Below are 18,410 nucleotides of genomic sequence, written 5' to 3'. Positions count from 1 at the left end.
ATCTGTATGATTGAATCGACAGGTAATATTTACACTTGAGGTATAACATAAAACAACTTCTCCTGATATTGAATTGCAGCCTCTTTGTCACAATCCACATTTGAATGGTCTCAAAGGTTCCCAAAAGATCCCTCTCTAAATGGTCGCCATCATCTCCTCCTTTAAGTTAAGTTATCCTTTATTTATCCCCTTGGGGAAATTCATCCTCTGCATTTGACCCATCCTCTACTAGGAACCTTCCTAGAACTAGGAGCAGTGGGCAGCCACTGTGCAGCGCCCGGGGACCAACTCCAGTTCTTTTTGCCAGTACCTTGGTCAGGGGCACTGACAGGAGTATTAACCCTAACATACATGTCTTTCTTGATGGTGGGAGGAAACCGGAGCACCCGGAGAAAACCCACACGGACACGGGGAGAACATGCAAACTCCACACAGAAAGGACCTGGGACGGACCGGGGTTCGAACCCGGGACCTTCTTGCTGTGAGGCAACAGTACTAACCACTGAGCCACCGTGCCGTCTTTGTGACTCTTATAGATTTAACATGGAAAATCAATGGCGGATAATGGCTTTTACCTGGATTCACCTCATTGACATTCAGAGCAAACTCACAAATGAGGCCGGGGAGACGATAACTACTTCAGACTTGTTCTTGCGCTCGGCAGAAAATTCTATTGTAATCTACATGACAGAAATCAAATGTTCAATTTCACGCTTATCAAGTTTAACAAGGCATTAAGGACAGAACCGAGCTGGAAAATAGGTTTGGAATGAGATGAATTGGAGCAATTAAACACATTTTTCCTTCCTGAGACGCAACAACCATGCTTACACTGGAGCTTATGCGAAGCCGTATGGATGCCAGCATCTGTTTATGTTATATATAGGGCGATTATCATGCCCTATATAATATATGACTAGTTACCGTATATGGCGACTTATTTCAACACGATAGCCTAGAGTTGCTGACATTAAGACATACATTTTAGACATGTAACCAATGACTAATCTCTGTCTTAACCTGCAGGGGGCATGGTTGTGAGGATAGGAGAGTGCCAGTGACAGCCATGCAGTGATGGGTATGAGGAGAGGAGAGTGCCAGTGACAGCCATGCAGTGATGAGTATGAGGAGAGGAGAGTGCCAGTGACTGCCATGCAGTGATGGGTATGAGGAGAGGAGAGTGCCAGTGACAGCCATGCAGTGATGGGTGTGAGGAGAGGAGAGTGCCAGTGACAGCCATGCAGTGATGGGTATGAGGAGAGGAGAGTGCCAGTGACAGCCATGCAGTGATGGGTATGAGGAGAGGAGAGTGCCAGTGACAGCCATGCAGTGATGGGTGTGAGGAGAGGAGAGTGACAGTGACAGCCATGCAGTGATGGGTATGAGGAGAGGAGAGTGACAGTGACAGCCATGCAGTGATGGGTATGAGGAGAGGAGAGTGCCAGTGACAGCCATGCAGTGATGGGTATGAGGAGAGGAGAGTGCCAGTGACAGCCATGCAGTGATGGGTATGAGGAGAGGAGAGTGCCAGTGACAGCCATGCAGTGATGGGTGTGAGGAGAGGAGAGTGCCAGTGACAGCCATGCAGTGATGGGTATGAGGAGAGGAGAGTGCCAGTGACAGCCATGCAGTGATGGGTATGAGGAGAGGAGAGTGCCAGTGACAGCCATGCAGTGATGGGTATGAGGAGAGGAGAGTGCCAGTGACAGCCATGCAGTGATGGGTGTGAGGAGAGTGCCAGTGACAGCCATGCAGTGATGAGTGTGAGGAGAGGAGAGTGCCAGTGACAGCCATGCAGTGATGGGTATGAGAGGGACATGGCAAATGCTTAGGCCTGGCTACCCTTTGAATCCCTCCTGACAGCCTTATCAGCAGCAGCCTGATGGATGGTGTTGTGGTATGCACTATGCACTATGCACTATGCACTATGCACTTGTGATAGAATGATAAGGATTGTAAGGCACGAGATGAAATATTAGGAGAATATAACATATAAAGCTTATCAGGATAACAGCGGGAGAGAGTTCAGTTAAAGGACCACTTCACCGATTTTCAACCAGCCTTGTATCATTACAAAATCAGTAGTATAGCAAATAAACAATGTATGAATTCCCCTCCATCTTGCCTGGACTGAGACAGCCCCATTCATTCACAGAACCTCCTGGACCAGGATGTTCTGCCAATGAAGGTAGAGGGAGCCATAGTGATAGTGACAGTGATAGTGATAGTGACAGTGATAGTGACAGTGATAGTGATAGTGATAGTGATAGTGACAGTGACACCTTGGCAAAACTGCTCCAAATGACATCATTATGCTATCATTTGAACCAGGAAGTTCTATGAATGAACGGGGAGATCTGGGTCCAGGCAAGATGGAGGGAAGTTAAACATTGTTCATTTGCATACATACTACTGATTTTGTAATGATACAATGCTGGTTGAAAATCAGTGGACCTTTAAATAGGGAGACTGCACTTCAACCAGGATTCAGATTCAGACACTGAATCCATAGCAGCTCCCTGTAGATGAGGGGCACAAAAACACAGATGTCACTTTTGGAGGATCAGGAGAGTTTTCCATAAAATATACATTTAGACACCAGTAAGGTGTTTCAGTAAATCAAACACATAAGTTCCATCAGGCCCGGTGTTATGTCAGACACGGAGGGAGGAGCACACTCACTTGTTGAGGTAGACTCGTTTCTCAGTGAACTGTCCCGATCCATGTTCGGGGTCGTCGTACGGCTCGTTCTGGACCACCTCCACCCCCTCCCCGCGGTCGCTCTGCTCATGACTGTGCTTGCTGATCATATACAGCTGGCCGATCCGGTACTGGAGGACGGACAGAGAGAGAGAGAGCCAGAGAGAGAGAGAGAGAGAGAGAGAGAGAGAGAGAGAGAGAGAGAGAGAGAGAGAGAGAGAGACAGACAGACAGACAGACAGACAGAGACATCTGATATTAGATCCATAGTTTTATCAAATCTAGTGAGACACCTACAGGATGAGTGGATCATCCCATCATATCAACAAACTGTCCTCCTTATAGCGATGCTTCTGATGAAGTTGATTTGGATGGAACATTGTGTTCTTAATGGCGTTCCATATCTGACACACGGCAATATAATTTTATAGCCGCCGTAAACATAAAAGAACAAGGGAAGGGGAAATACCAGGATTACTGTCCCCAGCGCATGTTGATGACGCCTGGGAACAGTCGCCATACCAACAAAAATCTGTGGATTAGGAGTTGTCCACAGCTTAGTCACATCACTGTTTTGGCCTGATCTCAGTCAGGTCCAAACAGCACAACAATAGCAGCAGCAGCAGCAGCAGCAGCAGCAGCAGCAGCAGCAGCAGCAGCAGCAGCAGCAGCAGCAGCAGCAGCAGCAGCAGCAGCCAGCTAGGTGACCCCATCCCACGGCCCCATGAGACACAGCAGTCAACACCCACAGTCCTTCACTCATCATTTCCTGACCCACTTGGCACGATGACCATGTCACTTTTGGTCGCCTCGAGAGGCCCGGAATGGCGTGTCACGACTCACGCGGCAACTATTTTCCGATACAGCTGGAAAAGCCGGGCAATGTGGAATGGGGAGTGCTCAAGGGCGCAGATTTCCGACCGCTGGTAGGCCTCTTTCCGGGCCGGGGAAATGGACACGGCCGCCGACAGCAACTTATGCCACCCTGCTGGAATGCCAAGGGGTCATGTAGGACGCAGCCGCCGCTCGCAGAGCTCCAACTAAGGATAGCTGCGTTAAGCTAATGGAAAAAAGACAGGGACTGCCTATGGGGCTTGGATGATAAAAGACAGGGACTGCCTATGGGGCTTGGATGATAAAAGACAGGGACTGCCTATGGGGCTTGGATGATGACCTGCGGCGCTATAGCCAACCACCAAAAGCAGGGAGTGGAGTGAGGAGAAATGTGATAGTGCAGTGGAAAAAAAAGCAGAGCCTCTGTAGACTGTAGACTGGTAAACGAGCTCAGGCTGTAACTTCTTATAACGCAATGACACATTTTCCCATCTGGCTCCGCTCCGTCCACCACAACCAAATAAGAGAGAGATCAAATAAGTTGGCATTTTGACGGCAGTATCATTCTGGATGAACAGCTGTTGGACTATGGCATTATTCTACAGGAGTAAGGACATAGTAGTAGCATAGGCTCAGGCATAACAGAAGAGGAACCTGTACTTTGTCTCACACACAGACATGCACACATGCACATTGCACACAGCCACACACACCCACACACTACTGTACTGCATACGAAGATGCAAGATATGTATTCTTTAGTAAAATATCCTCTATGTTGACTTTTTTTAGATGGATGACTATGAGAAACTGCAGCTGTGTTTCGAGAAAGGAACTTTCTTTGCAGCAGATTGTATCTGTCAGGCCTGGGAACAAAGAGAGAACATTTTCTTTAGAGAGTGATGTATATGTATAATGTTTTATATTGTACTGTTTGAGCAGTATGTTGATTTAATGTACCACTGCAATGGTAATATATTGTGGTGTCTTGTAAACCCATGAAGGTTGGCCACCGGCACCTTGTGTGCATGACACGGAAATAAAGAATAAAATCAAAATCACACACACATACACACATGCACACGCACACGCACGCGCACACACACACACACACACACACACACACACACACACACACACACACACACACACAAAATAACTACAGTATTACTTGATGAATAATTAAACCTGTATTTAATGGAAAACTATCATTTCTCAGGGTGAGAGGGAGATGGAGAGACAGAGAGAGACAGAGAGAGAGAGGGAGGGAGAGAGAGACAGGAGAGGGAGAGAGAGAGAGAGAGAGGGAGAGAGAGGAAGAGAGAGAGAGGGAGGAGAAAAGTGTGGAGTGGTAATGATGACATAAAGACAGAGAAGGCTAAGAAGCGTGTCTATAAAGTTTTGAGAGATTGCTCGGGCGGGGGCGGGGGGGGGGGGGGCAGGGTAACAGCTGAACAACACACATAACAGTGAATGTCAGGATGAAAAACATGACCTGTAGCGTGTTCTGTACTTCTGTAGTCTAGTGGGCACACAGACGCTCACGAGCACCTCTGAGCACCACTCTCCCTTCAGCTCATTCAGGCCTCGGAGATGCTGATGCTGTAAACATGAGAGGCATTGTGCTGCCTGGCCCTGGCCTACCCGCCATGGCGCCATTGTATTGAGCCTGTGTCTGCTGCCCACCTGAGAGCTGCTGCTGATGAATGAGAGGCTGCGTTCATTGTTGTCTTTGGAAAGCTTGACTCTAACCTGGTCCTCGCTCAGGCTAGAGTGGCCATGAATAATTCCTATTATCTCCGTTTCTCTCTCCCCCCTCAGCTGATGGAGCGATGTTATGTGAGCAGTGAGCACAGAGTGGAGCTGAGGGAAGAGATGAGCAATCAAACACCAACACTAGTCGGCTTTCCATCCACCTGTTTTTATGAGAAATTTCAATTTGCGAATAAAAAAAACGAGTGGAAACGCTGCAAAATTCGCAAAAGCCTCCAAATTTCGCAAAAAAGTTCTCACGCTTGAGGGAGGTGGAAAAGTCGGGTGTATCGATAAAAGGAAATTGCGATAAGTGCAGTGGAAACAGATTAAGTGATATTCCGTTGTCTCTCCATTCAAAAACCACGCAGTTTGTCTTGATCACTGCAAAACATGACATGCTGTGTGTAGCCTACACAATAGGGCTACACATGGTAAATAATGGTAAATACGCAGCACAATACCCACCGTGGTAAACAGAAGAAGACTGGTTAACTTTAAGGTGACTCACTTCTAGAATTGAATGAATATTATTCACTTACTATCTGCTCCGTGGATTATAACGTTATGCTTGCCGAGTTGAAGAGCGGCACCTGGTAATCCAGAAATTGCATTTTATGTTACCTTTGTCTACTTGTAGATCATCAAGAAACTTTAAATGAATAACGTTAGATGTGTTTAATAGAGCTGTATATCGGGTCTAGCAGCTGATCAGCAGCTCAGACAGCCTCAAACCCGAGGTGATTGACAGCTCCATAATTCGCATAATAGCAGCAGATGGAAACGCGCATTATTTCGCATTTTCTTTTGCCGACTTTCTGAAAATTCGATTCAAATTTGCGATACCTATGGATGGAAACCCAACTAATGTCTCGTCAAGAGTCGTCATCAGCTACAGTATTACCCCATTTACACCTGGTTTTTAAATGCGACCTGGATCTAGATGACATTATCTGGATAACGGTCGCATTTAAAAAAACAGGTGTAAATGGGGTGCAAGGTACAGTATTTAGATGGTTTCCATTTCTGCATTTCACCAACCGTTTCTCTGGTTCCTCTATTTAAACACCCTCCCTTATCTCGTTGGTTCCTTAGCTATGGCCTCCGCCGCAGTGCCATGTTGTATCTGTTAAAGCTCTGCCTCCTACACGAGTCACGTCGTGCAGCACTCTCTCCTCTGCTGTCTGCTGTATCTATCCTCCACACACGACTCACTGGACCATTACTGGCTAGCTTGGAATTGGCTAATGTCCCGTCCACAGGCACAGTATCATTACACACAGAGCTACACCAAATGGCCAGCTAATGGATGGGCTGTGATAGAGTTCTTGGACCTGAAAGTAGCTCTTTCAGAGAGATGCTGGCAGGGTTAGATGACCCAAGATTAGCAGGCGCAACCCAAAACACATTGAGTTAGTGCTTTTAGTGGCCTGTGGTTTTCAACAGGTTTGGTTGTTTTTGTCCCCCATGGTGTCGTCCTCCATCTGTGTGTCCATCTGTCTGGCATCTAGACAAAACCTCGGGGGACGATGCATCGTCGCAGCACTTTCAAAATGAGAAATGACACTCATTGACCATGACCAATGGAGGCGCTACAGCATCTGTGTACTTGCGATTGATTTGCTTAAGCGGTCGCTGCATCATTGGACGGGGGACAAAACATACATGCTTCTATGACAGTATTATGCAGTAAATAGTGCACAGAAATATGGATGAAGATGAGCAGGTTGAGGAATAGGATCAGGAAGGTGACATGTCTCAGGCAGAACATGTGATGATAGCAAGGTCCTGATTGCAGTTGGAATGGGGCGGGGCTGCCCACAAAGCAGGAGTTACAATACTAATACTGACTGATCTTATAGGGGGGGTTGAGAACATTCCTGTATGTGCTATCTGCTTTGTGATTGGCTAATAAAGAAGAGATGATTTGAGGAAGATGGAAAATAATGGATGCCTCACTGCGACAAAGCTGTCATAAACCAAGAAGGCCACTGAGTTCATAGAGTAAACTATGGCGTTGCCGTGGGTTGAAGCGCAAACTTTATTTTAAATGTTAAATATGAAAAGTATTGTACCTAGTACTGTGAACAATCCATCTCTCTCTCTTCTAACACGACAGCAGGTGGTGGGAGCTGTGGTCACTGTGCTGCAGCCAAAGAGTGTGTTGGTGTGCGGGTAAGATAAGAATCCTCACACACACACACACACACACACGCACACACACACACACACACACACACACACACACACACACACACACACACACACACGACAATAGTTGGCTGAACGCTAACGTGTAATTAAAATTCTAACACATGACAGTAATTACTGCACTGCTTTGAGCGCTCTGTATTCTGAGATAAATGACTAGGCCTCTATTGAGATAAGTAGCTTCTGTTTCCATGTCCATTTATGGTGTGTGTGTATGAGAGAGAGAGAGAGAGAGAGAGAGAGAGAGAGAGAGAGAGAGATATCATAGAGAGAGATCACCCTTCAGCTAGTTTAATCAGAGTTTAAAGTCGAGGTGAACCCGTTCGTCACGTGCATCTGAGTCCGTTTCAGACTGAAAACAAATTGAGAGGCGGACTGGCTTTGGCATTGGCCAATCCTGCCGTGTTCCACCCCCAAATCGAGTGGGATTCAGCCTGTTGTCATGCTACGCGAGTGGGATCCGCAGAGTACCAGGGAGCGAGCTGCTTTGTGCGGAGCGAGCGGACAATCCGATGCATGGGTGCTCCCCGCCCGCCTGGAATCTCCGAGAGACGACCCCTGACAGCCAGGGAGGCGCGCCATTATCGTTATAAATGTAAATAATATTCCTGGAATGCGTGTTTTAACGAGCCAGTTACATTTCTTTGCATTCTTAGAACCGTTTGATTTCGTTTGCATAATTGCTCAAGTTAGTAGTTCGTTTATGGACTAGAAACTCTGCCAGATGACAGGCACTAGGCACCATTTTCCCCTTCATTTTTAAGAGAAAATGATCCTGAAATGAAGATTTGATTGACAACTGCATGTCGTGAAATTATTGGTTGAAATGGGGTAGAAATTTGATAGTACTAGGTGACGTCAGCAAACTGTACATTACTGTTATCATGTCTGTGGTTAGTCCTTGGATGGGAGACCATCTGGTGCTGGAGGTGGTGTTGGAGGACCAGTAGGAGGTGGCCGATGTGTAGCATCCCCCAGAGGACTATGACATGGCTTTCAATGACTAATTATAAAATAAATAATGTCACCCAAGATACTGAAGCTAGCTAGCCCGATGAGTAGAATACGTTCTATTGCAGGAGGAAAGCAGACTCATGGCCCTGTTCTGTTATGCCTACCCCACACTACAGGATTTTCAAATCCTTGAAGATTATAAAAATCTTGAGAGCCCACACACTACAGGACAGAGAGAGCCGATTTTTTAACATTTCAATCTTGGGACACACACACAATCGCGTCTGTTCAAACGCAACCCCACACACTAGAAGATTATGCCGACGATTCACCTTGGAAGCAGGGCTCGACGTTAACTTTTAAAATGAATCTTGACGAGGAAACGTGTGGAGCTTTTATACACTGTGTGGTTTTCTGCTCGCGGAAGTCTTGAAAACTCCACTTTGTCCACCCAGCCGCGTCCATTCGGGGTGTAGGCCTACTGTGCACGGCCAGGCGAAAAGCGTCTGCACAGGTGCCTTGTGGAGGGGCGTGTCTGCTGATTTGACTCACTTTTCCGTGCGGACACTCGCCGATCTAAGCGCTTGTTGTAGGCTACATGCTTTGCAGTAGGCCTATAGCATTAGTTTTCCGTCCCGTTCAAAGACGCACGGGTATTTCACCTCGATGACAATTTCCTCGTTCTTTGTTTCTGTGCGGGGCTGCGGGCGGACGCGGACCAGATTATTTTGCGAAAAACTGTATGGAAACGCAGCTACTACTGGCTCTCTGCTCAAGATGCAATCGCCTGTCGGGTTGTAAATATCTAACATGTTAGATATGCCCGATTCACAATCGGGAAGAGGCAGTCTTCCCGATTGTGAATCTTTGAACCCCACACACTACAGGATAATTTGGGAAGATTATCTGCCCGACGCGCATCAAATCGGGAGCACCCCCGAGAAAATCGGGAGGGGGGAATCTTGGCCATAATCTTGCAAATTATCCTGTAGTGTGGGGTAGGCATTAGTGTATCTGCTACTCCACCCAGACTCACAGGCCTGTTCTGGTAGTGTATCTGCTACTCCACCCAGACTCACAGGCCTGTTCTGGTAGTGAATCTGCTACTCCACCCAGACTCACAGACTCTGTTAGTGTATCTGCTACTCCACCCAGACTCACAGACTCTGTTAGTGTATCTGCTACTCCACCCAGACTCACAGGCCTGTTCTGGTAGTGTATCTGCTACTCCACCCAGACTCACAGGCCTGTTCTGGTAGTGTATCTGCTACTCCACCCATACTCACAGGCCTGTTCTGGTAGTGTATCTGCTACTCCACCCAGACTCACAGGCCTGTTCTGGTAGTGTATCTGCTACTCCACCCAGACTCACAGGCCTGTTCTGGTAGTGTATCTGCTACTCCACCCAGACTCACAGGCCTGTTCTGGTAGTGTATCTGCTACTCCACCCAGACTCACAGGCCTGTTCTGGTAGTGTATCTGCTACTCCACCCATACTCACAGGCCTGTTCTGGTAGTGTATCTGCTACTCCACCCAGACTCACAGGCCTGTTCTGGTAGTGTATCTGCTACTCCACCCAGACTCACAGGCCTGTTCTGGTAGTGTATCTGCTACTCCACCCAGACTCACAGGCCTGTTCTGTTAGTGAATCTGCTACTCCACCCAGACTCACAGACTCTGTTAGTGTATCTGCTACTCCACCCAGACTCACAGACTCTGTTAGTGTATCTGCTACTCCACCCAGACTCACAGACTCTGTTAGTGTATCTGCTACTCCACCCCAACTCACAGGCCTGTTCTGTTAGTGAATCTGCTACTCCACCCCGACTCACAGATGCTGTTTTGTGTATCTGCTACTCCACCCAGACTCACAAGTCAAGTCAAGTCAATTTATTTATATAGCACATTTCATACATAAAGCAATTCAAAGTGCTTCACAAGACATTACAGACATAAGAGAATAAAAGAAGATAAAAAGACAATTAAAAGCAAAAAAGCAGTAAGATGCTACACGTTTGGTCAATACAGGAAAATAATAGGATAAATAGACATTTCAACAGTTAAAAGCGGTGCTAAACAGAAAAGTTTTTAGACCATTTTTAAAAATAGGAAGTGTTGAGGAAAATCTGAGGGCCTCAGGCAGGTTGTTCCAGCTAACAGCAGCACAGTGTGTAAAGGCGGCCCTGCCCTGGTTCGAGTGGATCCTTGGGACAGCTACTGTATTAGGCCGGACCCAGCTGACCTGAGAGGTCTAGTTGGTTCATAGCGAGGGAGGAGATCTGCTATGTATTGTGGGCCTAGGCCGTTGAGTGATTTGTAGGCTAAAAGAAGGATTTTAAATTTAATTCTGTAACCTACAGGGAGCCAGTGTAGAGATTTAAGAACAGGGGTAATATGATTAGTCCTCCCAGTCCTAGTTAAGACCCTAGCAGCAGCATTTTGAATGAGCTGGAGTTGCCTAAGTTCTTCATTTGAGAGACCGGAAAAAAGGCTGTTACAGTAGTCTAATCTATGGTAAATAAAGGCATGAATTAGTTTTTCTAAGTCCTGATTGGACATGAAGCCCCTAATCCGAGCCCTGAAACAACCCTGTTCTGTTAGTGTCTCTGCTACTCCACCCAGACTCACAGATTCTGTTTTGTGTATCTGCTACTCCACCCAGACTCACAACCCTGTTCTGTTAGTGTATCTGCTACTCCACCCAGACTCACAGATTCTGTTTTGTGTATCTGCTACTCCACCCAGACTCACAGGCCTGTTCTGTTATGTATCTGCTACTCCACCCAGACTCATAGACTCTGTTAGTGTATCTACTACTCCACCCAGAGTCACAGGCCTGTTCTGGTAGTGCAGTGGTTCCGAAACTAGGGTACGTGGAGCTACTACAGGGGGTACTTGAGAGAAAGGAGAAAATGTAAAAAATGTAAGAATAAATCATGAAAATGAATAAATCATGAAAATGAATAAAACATTAAAATAAATCTGCTCAGGAGGCACTAATTGCAACTCTTTCACTCCATGTATTATTTTGTAATGTTATATTCTTCAAAAGGTGGGTTATCATTCATTCATTGCATCATACTTTTTCTCTTGCAGTTTTCTAATCAAAATGTAGTATTCAGGTAAAGGGGGTACTTGGTACTTGGTACTAAACCACCGTGTTGGTGTATCTGCTACTCCACCATTTCTAATCAGAGAGCATTATGAGGTAAGAAACCTGCTGTGCAGGCAAAACAGTAGGAAGGCTGCTGGCCCTGATCTGATATCATCTGCTACCCTGAAACACTGTGCATAATGCATATGAACGTACCCCTATTTTAAATGAGATGTTTAACTGGTCCCTTCGCACAACAGAAGGTCCCAATATGTTTTAAGTCAGCTTTGATTGTGCCCATGTCCGTGTGTCTCGCTCGAAAGCTGTTGCTTTGACATCTGTTATGAAGATCTTTGAACACCTGGTATGTAACCAACTTTCCAGTGTTGTCATAGAGCCGTATGTAATGTATCAGTTTGCATATAAAGCAAACAGGTGGATGATGCAGTTTCATTGTGCAGCTCTGAAACAGTAGCCAAATGAAAATGGCCAAAATGTAAATTGAGCCATATTGACTGGCGTGGGTTGAGCCTAATTTATCAAACAACAATATGCAAACAAATCGAATCCAAAAGCATATTTCATTCATGCAACGTCTCAGAATTGAGCAGTAACAAATGTAATGAAGGTCTTGCAGCAGATGAGCATAGCACATGAGACTTAGCAGCAGATCAGCATAGCACATGAGACTTAGCAGCCTTGCCAGACTGCTAATCAAAAGAAAAACAACAGGAACACTGCAGTGTGCCTTGGCACAGTGCAGAGAGCATACTTTCATTTATCGCCCCTACTTCATCTCTCAGTGAGTTTGACGAATGGCCGGCATCGCGGTAAACAGAGCACTGCTACATATCATACATCAGATCATAGAGCGCCATTAAAATGTCACCACCAGGCCCCAGTGCATATTGCTGCGCGAGGGCACACACTGTGATAAATGGCCCTGCGCCCCAGTGCGGAGCTGCGTCAGGGAGCAGTGTGGGATTTATAGAGCAGAAAGAGAAAGTCCTACAGAGGACCTCAGCAGCAAAGAGCTGCGTAAGGAGGAAGCCACAGAGTTGAGAAAGTTAATTTGGGTTGACAGTCAGTGGAGGGCATTACGTAATGTGACAGTGACGTGTGATTTAGCTTAGACCCTATGGCAGAGCTGCTCTTGCCCCCTACACAGAGTCAGGGAAGAGAAGGAACTCTCGGAGAGAGAGCGAGAGAGAGGGAGAGAGAGAGAGAGAGAGAGAGGGAGAGAGAGGGAGAGGGAGGAAGAGAGAGAGGGAGAAAGCGAGAGAGATAGAGGGAGAGAGGGGGGGAGTGATGTGAAGTGTCAGATGCCTGTGGCAGGTTCTTGAAGGATTCAGGAACAGGGGAAAATAAACTCTGAGGTGAGACAAACTGCAATGTGGGCCTGGTGTGTGTGTGTGTGTGTGTGTGTGTGTGTGTGTGTGTGTGTGTGTGCGTGCGTGCGTGCGTGTGAGTGTGTGTGTGTGCGTGTGTGCATGTGTGCGTGTGTGTGTGTAAAGAGCAGAAGGTAAAGATCTGCAGCAGTGGGTGTGAAGATGCAGGGACACGCAGCTCAGGAAGTGAAAGCTGTTGTTGCAGCTACTGTGGGTCACTGCAGGGTACTTTACAAGGCATATGGACTTTCAAATGATGTTCTTTACTGAAACTGCCAGTAACGCTCTGTGCTAAGTTTGCAAGGAACACATCGCTGTGTTCAAACAGACTACAACTTGACCCATTATATGCAGAAAACAAGAAGAAGAAGAACATGGTGAGGAACTGCAGTACTTTCCTGCTCTGTTTAATTGGGCAATCTTTGCTGAAAATGAACCACATGATTGACGTAACCAAAATAGTCCAGCTCATCAAGGCAGCATTACATAAGAGGAAGGTTCTTGTACTGCTGGAGGAACCTGGGCTACACAGCTGTCGGATGGCTCAGCAGAACTGCTCAACCTTATTGTCCTTGTTCAATTACATCAGATAGAAATATACGCTATATACTGTACATCATAATTGCCTCACCTCTCTTTGCAAAAAATATCCTCAATCCAAAGGTCTAAAACTCAAATGACTTCTCAAGGATACAATATAACAATTTGTTTTGACAATCTTCTCCCTTCCCTCCTCTCTCTGAATCTCTCTTCTTTGCATTTCCTCAGTTGACACCTAGGAGGTCCCAGAAGCCTGCATGTACACGAGCGCGCGCACGCACACACACACACACACACACACACACACACACACACACACACACACACACACACACACACACACACACACCTGGATATTGCTGCTTCAGCAGAACAAACTGTATGCGTGCGCATGAATGTGAGGATGTGCGTGTGTGTGTGCGTGCACGTAGTTGAAACGTGTGCTGATTCAGCAGACGTGAAGGTGAGTGTTACCACCTCTAGTGGTGTGATAGATTAAATTACCATCTCATAGAGTCCCACATTAGAGCAACAACTACATGCAGTTCTGCACATATTTAACATGCAGCTGTTTGAAGCATGACTCTTGTCACACTCCATTATGGCCTGAAGGCATCACGCTAACTGTAACTCCTGCCACACAGACCTGTTCATTAAGAGGCACAACACTTAAAGCAATGGCTATCAGATCTGGGTTCAATTCACTTTCACTTGAATAGTGGCAACAAATAAAATGCAGTGTCCAACTGACTTTTCAGTTTTTTCTTATTTTTCTCATATTTCCCCCTGCTGTTCAGGGGGGTTGCCCCACCCCTTCTGCCGATTTGAGGAGAGAGCCGTAGACTAGCACCTGTACAGTCGCAACCGCTTCACAGTTTCACCCGCAGGATGTGGCGAATGGGGGGACCACGCTCTCCCCCCCCCCCAGTTCACCTCCCCCCCGAACAGGCGCCCCGACCGACCAGAGGAGGCACTAGTGACCAGGACTCATACCCTACTGGCTTCCCACCCGCAGACACGGCCAAGGAACGTCTGACCAAGCCTGAGGTGCCGCTGCCGGGAATTGAGCCCAGGTCTCTGTGGTGGTGGGCTCGTACTTTGACCTCTACACTAGCCAGACGCCCCCAAACTAACATTTTGAATGGACTGAATGGAAGATGATCTGACACACCCGCGCGTGTGTCACGCTGAAGCCACGCTCACGCCTTGCTCAAGCGATCGTTCAGGATTTTCCAAGCGTGACGCGTGAAGCTTGAAGCTGCCAGGCATGAAGTCAATGGGAGTTGTGGGCGGGTTCAAGGCGCGCCGAGGAGGCGCTGAGAGGAAAAGAGAAGGCTTCTTGTGTGAACGGTTAGGCATCAGTTCAGCTTGTGCCTGCCTCAAGCTTCATCTCTGCTACGTCCGGCGTCCTGTGTGAACAAGGGCTAAGGGCCAGCTGAGAGCAAAGGAGTGTCTTCATGTGCTGTGTCAAAGATACGTGGAATGGCATAACCTATTGATACTGATGGGGTCGCTGCGGGTGGGAGAGAGCGCTCTCCTCTCCGACTTCCCTTTCTATCCCTCTCTCTTCCTCTCTGCCTGTCTCCTGTGTCCTGTCCTGTCCCACATCCTCCCGCTGCGTCTGAGGTCGCCGAACCAAAGATTACATAATGTCAAGATCACTCGTGCCGGATCACTCCACCGTGAGTAATCTCTACTCCGCGCCTGATGGCGCAGTAGGTGGCCTCTCTCATGAACGAGAGCGTTAAGGCAGAGAGAAGGGCAGAGGAGGAGGGAGGGAGGGAGGGATGGGGAGAAAGGAGTGAGTGATGGAGATGAGGAGGAGAGGGAGGGATAATAGAGCAAAGACCCTTACATAAGGAGATGTGGATAAGGACAGCTGTCTCTCTCTAGCCCACCCTGCTCCTCCTTGGCTTTTCTCATCCCTCTCTCTCCTCCTTGATCCACGTCTCCTCTCCTCCTCTGACTTTCTACATGACTTTGAATGACTGTTTCTCTCACTCTTTCTCCGCCTTAGTTTCTCTCACTTCCTCACTCCATCTCTTCCCTCTGTGAAGCCTGTGCATCATTATTTCAGCCAATGCTTCCTGATGCTATTCCCCTTATGTAGCCCCGCCCACTTGAGTTCTAGTTGTGTTACAACTTCCTGTTCAAAACTAGTCTGACTCACCTGGTCAAACCTATGACTCACAGATGAGTCAGACTAGGTTTATGAGTCACAGGAAGTGTAAACACAATCGGAAGTTCCGATTGTGTTTACACTTCCTGTGACTCATAAACCTAGTCTTCCTGTTAGTCTCTTAAGCCAGACTGTCCCTTCTATATAAGGTGAATAGTGATTGAATGACAGTAGGTGGAAGCATATTGCAGCCCTCCTCCCCTGAACTCGCCTCTCTCTCTCTCTCTCTCTCTCTCTCTCTCTCTCTCTCTCTCTCTCTCTCTCTCTCTTTCTCTCTCTCTCTCTCTCTCTCTCTCTCTCTGTTAATAAATTCTGTAATGATTCCCTCTCACACCATGTTAGAACTAGAGCCCGACCGATATATCGGTCCACCGATATTATCGGCCGATATTGGCCGATAACTAATATATCGTATCGGCTGATATGTTGGCCGATATTGCATTGATGTAATTTTGGACAATAAAGTGTATTGATAAGCTGTAAAATATCCTCCCTACATTACATATCACAAGGCATGTCAAGTCATATCTTGGTCAAGTGTTTGATATTTGAGGGACCATTGCAAAGAAAATGTTGTAATATAATGGTAGGGTATATATATTATAAGGATATCGGCCGATATATCCATATATCCATGTTAGAACTAGTCCCCGTTAGGCCCGGATTGTACACCATGTTAGAACTAGTCCCTGTTAGGCCCGTATTTTACACCATGTTAGAACTAGTCCCCATTAGGCCCGGATTGTACACCATGTTAGAACTAGTCCCCGTTAGGCCCGGATTGTACACTATGTTAGAACTAGTCCCCCGGCTTGTACTAGCAGCAGGTAGTGATCATTGCTATCGCTTAATATGTTCTTTCATAATTTGACTCTCTCTTCTGAAGCTTTTTCATCGTTGAAGTGTTGTGCTAATATGCATTCATATATCTTGAGTTGAGTGTAAACAAACTTCTTGAAAGGAATGTTACATCTGTTTGATTTCTCTTCTTAAACCTGAAACTACTTCAAAGGCCAGTGGGAAAAGCAAATGTGTTTTTTATGTGTGGCTGATGTCATTGACGTCTAAGTGTGACAGTGTGGCACACACTCTGATGCAGGGTCATTTGTTCACTGAGATGCTGAAGGGACTATTCTAATGATGGAGAGAGAGAGAGAGAGAGAGAGAGAGAGAGGGGGGGGGGACAGGCCCAACTAAAATGGACCAGCAGAGATTGACAGATCTTGTTCACCATCAAATGCTGATTTTTGATAATTTATTACCTCATTTTTTATCACAATCACAAACAACAAAGACATGCATGTGTGCGCGCGCGACAGCACACACACACACCACGACAGCACACACACACACCACGGCACACACACACACACACACACACACACACACACCCGTGAACGCACACACACGCTTGTGTTCTGACTCATTTTGGAGCTATACTAATGTGCAGCTGACTACAACTTAAGGGGCGTTCACACCGACCTATTAAAGTTGGTCGCTGGCATCGAGTTTACATACAAAGTCAATGCAAACGAGCGATTGAGCGTATATTCGCCTGGGAGAATAATCGCTGGGCGTCCGAGCGGCAGAGACAGAGCGACAGGGAGAAAATACGCTCGTCGCTCAAGATGAAATATTCCAACTCGAGCGAAAATACGCTGGCATCAGTCGCTCGCTGTTCAATGCTGATTGGCTGCTGTGTGAGAGCGAGTCAAGGATCACTCTGGCTTGGAACAAACCGCTGGTTTATTGTGTGGCAACAAACCACATTGACAGCCTGACAGCTGACATGAAGTGAAGTCTGTACTACCGGTATGCAGCTCGCATTAGGAGCACGCTGATAGGCTTAGCTTGTAAACAATGACGGTGGCTCGTAGTGGACAAACAGCATGACATTGCGTAACGTTATATCCCCCACATGTCCGTCATTTCGTGTGCCTGTTGATGAGCGATTTAAACAGAGCGACAGAGCGATTCCAAAGGGTTGACTTGAGCGACAGAGCGAAAAATAAATATCTTGGTGTGAACGCTCCTTTAGGAAACATTAATGCTACCAGCAAAATAGCATTCACGGTCACCATCACATTCTTCAACTCCACTTTTTCCGTGTTAGACTTCAAAGAGGTAAACCTTGAGACAGAACGAGCTGATATATATTTTCACAGCTCTTGTTCAAGTGGCTGATAATCACATCTCATGTTGCATAAGCCTGTTGATGTCCCCTTCATCCTGGTCTGGAGTGTTTTGGTGCAGCTTGGATTCCACGCTGCTGCTTGGGGAAAATCATCTCATTTATTATAGAGGGAGTGTGGAGTAGCCTACTGCTGTGCTGCTTAGTGCTTAGTGCTTACACAACCCCTGCTGTGTCGAGAGACAGGAAATAAGAGAGAATAAACACTACTGTGGTCTTAAGGCCATGTTCACATTACAGGCAAATCTGATTTGCTGATAAAGTCATTAATCATCATTATCTTGATTGGTTTCCCAAATCTGATTTGGGAGTGTGTCCGCACTGCCACAAATCTGATTCTCAAGTCGGAACCGTGTGTCCAGACCTAAACAGCCTATCTGCATGGGTTGCTATGGTAGCGACGTGGGCGTCAGTAAATGCGTACGTTGGTGACGTGGTTTTCCTGCGCAGAAGCATTTGATGACGAGTTACGAGTGACGTTCAAATCAGATTTGGTGGATCTGCGCGTCCGCACTCAAGTCACATCAGTCGAAAGCAGATTGGAAACTACCTCCATATGTGGTTTG

General features: G+C 46.8%; 1 protein-coding gene across 1 annotated transcript in view; it reads right to left on the bottom strand.

Moving 5' to 3' along the window:
- The window catches only part of LOC310788088 (cytoplasmic phosphatidylinositol transfer protein 1-like), a gene marked incomplete at both ends in the record, with an annotated part of 79,130 nt that overhangs the window by 29,782 nt on the left and 30,938 nt on the right, over positions 1-18,410 (bottom strand). The window contains one exon of the mRNA XM_083649589.1: positions 2,683-2,831. Coding sequence (XP_083505715.1) covers positions 2,683-2,831 — 149 coding nt within the window. The remainder of the gene's footprint in view (positions 1-2,682; positions 2,832-18,410) is intronic.

This window comes from Poromitra crassiceps (assembly GCF_964638095.1).
Source record: "Poromitra crassiceps genome assembly, chromosome: 13".
In the NCBI taxonomy this organism is placed as follows: domain Eukaryota; kingdom Metazoa; phylum Chordata; class Actinopteri; order Beryciformes; family Melamphaidae; genus Poromitra; species Poromitra crassiceps.
Note: the sequence above shows the minus strand (reverse complement) of the source record. Positions and strands in the feature narration are given on the sequence as shown.